The following is a 1633-nucleotide window of genomic DNA, read 5'->3' as shown; positions in this document are numbered from 1 at the left end:
GCAGACCCCTTTGCTGATGCAAGTAAGGGTGATGACCTGCTTCCTGCCGGCACTGAGGACTACATCCATATAAGGATCCAGCAGCGGAACGGCAGGAAGACCCTCACCACTGTCCAGGGCATTGCGGATGACTACGATAAAAAGAAACTGGTGAAGGCCTTTAAAAAGGTGGGTGCCGCCGTCCCGGGCCTGCTGGAGGGGGGCGAAGCCCTTGAACGCCGGGGCGCGAGGCTCCTGGCCGGGTGGGCTGCAATGTCGCGGGCTGGGCCAGCACCGGAGTGTTGTGTTTTGTCATCCTAAGGAGTCCTCCCTGCCTTTCTTACCGTTCTCCTTAGAAATTTGCCTGCAATGGTACTGTAATTGAACACCCTGAATATGGAGAAGTGATTCAACTGCAAGGCGACCAGCGCAAGAACATATGCCAGTTCCTCGTAGAGGTAGGATGCTGTGGGTTGGTGGTGCAGCTAGCTAATTCCTAAACGGAAGACAAGTCTGTCTTAATAACTCTGCAGGTTCTAATCTTCTTAGACTTAAAAGAACAGGCTCTTGGAGGAAGCTCTCTGTGTTTTTTCTTGATGTTCTTCCTTGAGTAAAAATTTGCCCAGCAAGGTTTTGCAGTTGTAGTCTGGTTGTTCAGCTATCTGTTGGAGGGGGCAGAAATTTGACAGTTCTGCAGTGTAAACTGTGTATGGATGTGAGCAAAGGCTTGTCTAGTTTGTACTATAAAGCGCGTCTCCTTTTTTACAGATTGGACTGGCTAAAGACGACCAGCTGAAAGTCCATGGGTTTTAAGGGCCTGTGGGTCACTGAAGCTTTATGCAAGAAGACTTCCTTACCATGAAAATCCCATCTGTCCCTTGTCATAAGTTTAAAACCAGCCGGTTTGTGTAATGTAACAATCTTGGGTCCACTGTTCAGCCTGGACTAGTGTAATTCAGTGATGTAATAAACTGACAAGAGCCCATGCTATCTCGTCTTGCTGTCCCTCATTTAACAGAGGTAAATCAGGCATTTGGCATTGTCCAGCCTGAAGCTAAAAATAACCAGATGTTTCAAGTTAAGTCAAGGGACTCAACATGTCAGTCCAGAAACTGCCTGAATCTCTTCTCGGTCCAGCTTCCTTTCCATTTCAATGGGCGGTAATACTTGAGGTGCCTGCTGCAGTCCTACATGGAATGAGGCGCCAAATGTGAGCTGTGACATGGAATGGGGAGATAGTACCTTCCCTCTAGGCAGTATTTGCTCCTGGTGGCAGAGGGATTTGGGGAAACTTGACTTTGAACAAGAAGAGTAACTGAAGAGTGACTTCCAAGGCCGGATGTCTGGAATTCAGGCCTGGCCAGGCACTGGTATCATAAGCCCAAAGATCCTGGGGCAGCATACTTGAACCATTTACCTTGGGTTAAACTTTTGACAAGGGATCAATTTTGGACTAATGTAACAAGTATCATTGTAGATAGAGCTGCAGAGCTTACATGTTACTAGCAACTGCTGCCTAATGCCCTGTGAAGTAACAGATTTTTGGTTTCATTTTTAATGTTTTATGTAATGTATTTAAAGTCTTATTTAAATAAAAATGATTTTCAAAAGCATTTGCTTGGTGGATTCAATTGCATTTTGGAGCCAAAGTGCT

The 1633-nt window shown here is 46.2% G+C and overlaps 1 protein-coding gene across 1 annotated transcript in view; it reads left to right on the top strand.

The window, feature by feature from the left end:
• Positions 1-969, top strand: part of EIF1 (eukaryotic translation initiation factor 1) — a 2858-nt gene extending 1889 nt beyond the window's left edge. Inside the window, exons 2-4 of the mRNA XM_026071208.1 lie at positions 5-168; positions 336-437; positions 748-969. Coding sequence (XP_025926993.1) covers positions 5-168; positions 336-437; positions 748-792 — 311 coding nt within the window. The 3' untranslated portion in view covers positions 793-969. The remainder of the gene's footprint in view (positions 1-4; positions 169-335; positions 438-747) is intronic.
• Positions 970-1633: the final 664 nt, after the last annotated feature.

The sequence above is a fragment of the Apteryx rowi genome, unplaced genomic scaffold (assembly GCF_003343035.1).
Source record: "Apteryx rowi isolate R43461 unplaced genomic scaffold, aptRow1 scaffold_323, whole genome shotgun sequence".
Lineage (NCBI taxonomy): Eukaryota > Metazoa > Chordata > Aves > Apterygiformes > Apterygidae > Apteryx > Apteryx rowi.
Note: the sequence above shows the minus strand (reverse complement) of the source record. Positions and strands in the feature narration are given on the sequence as shown.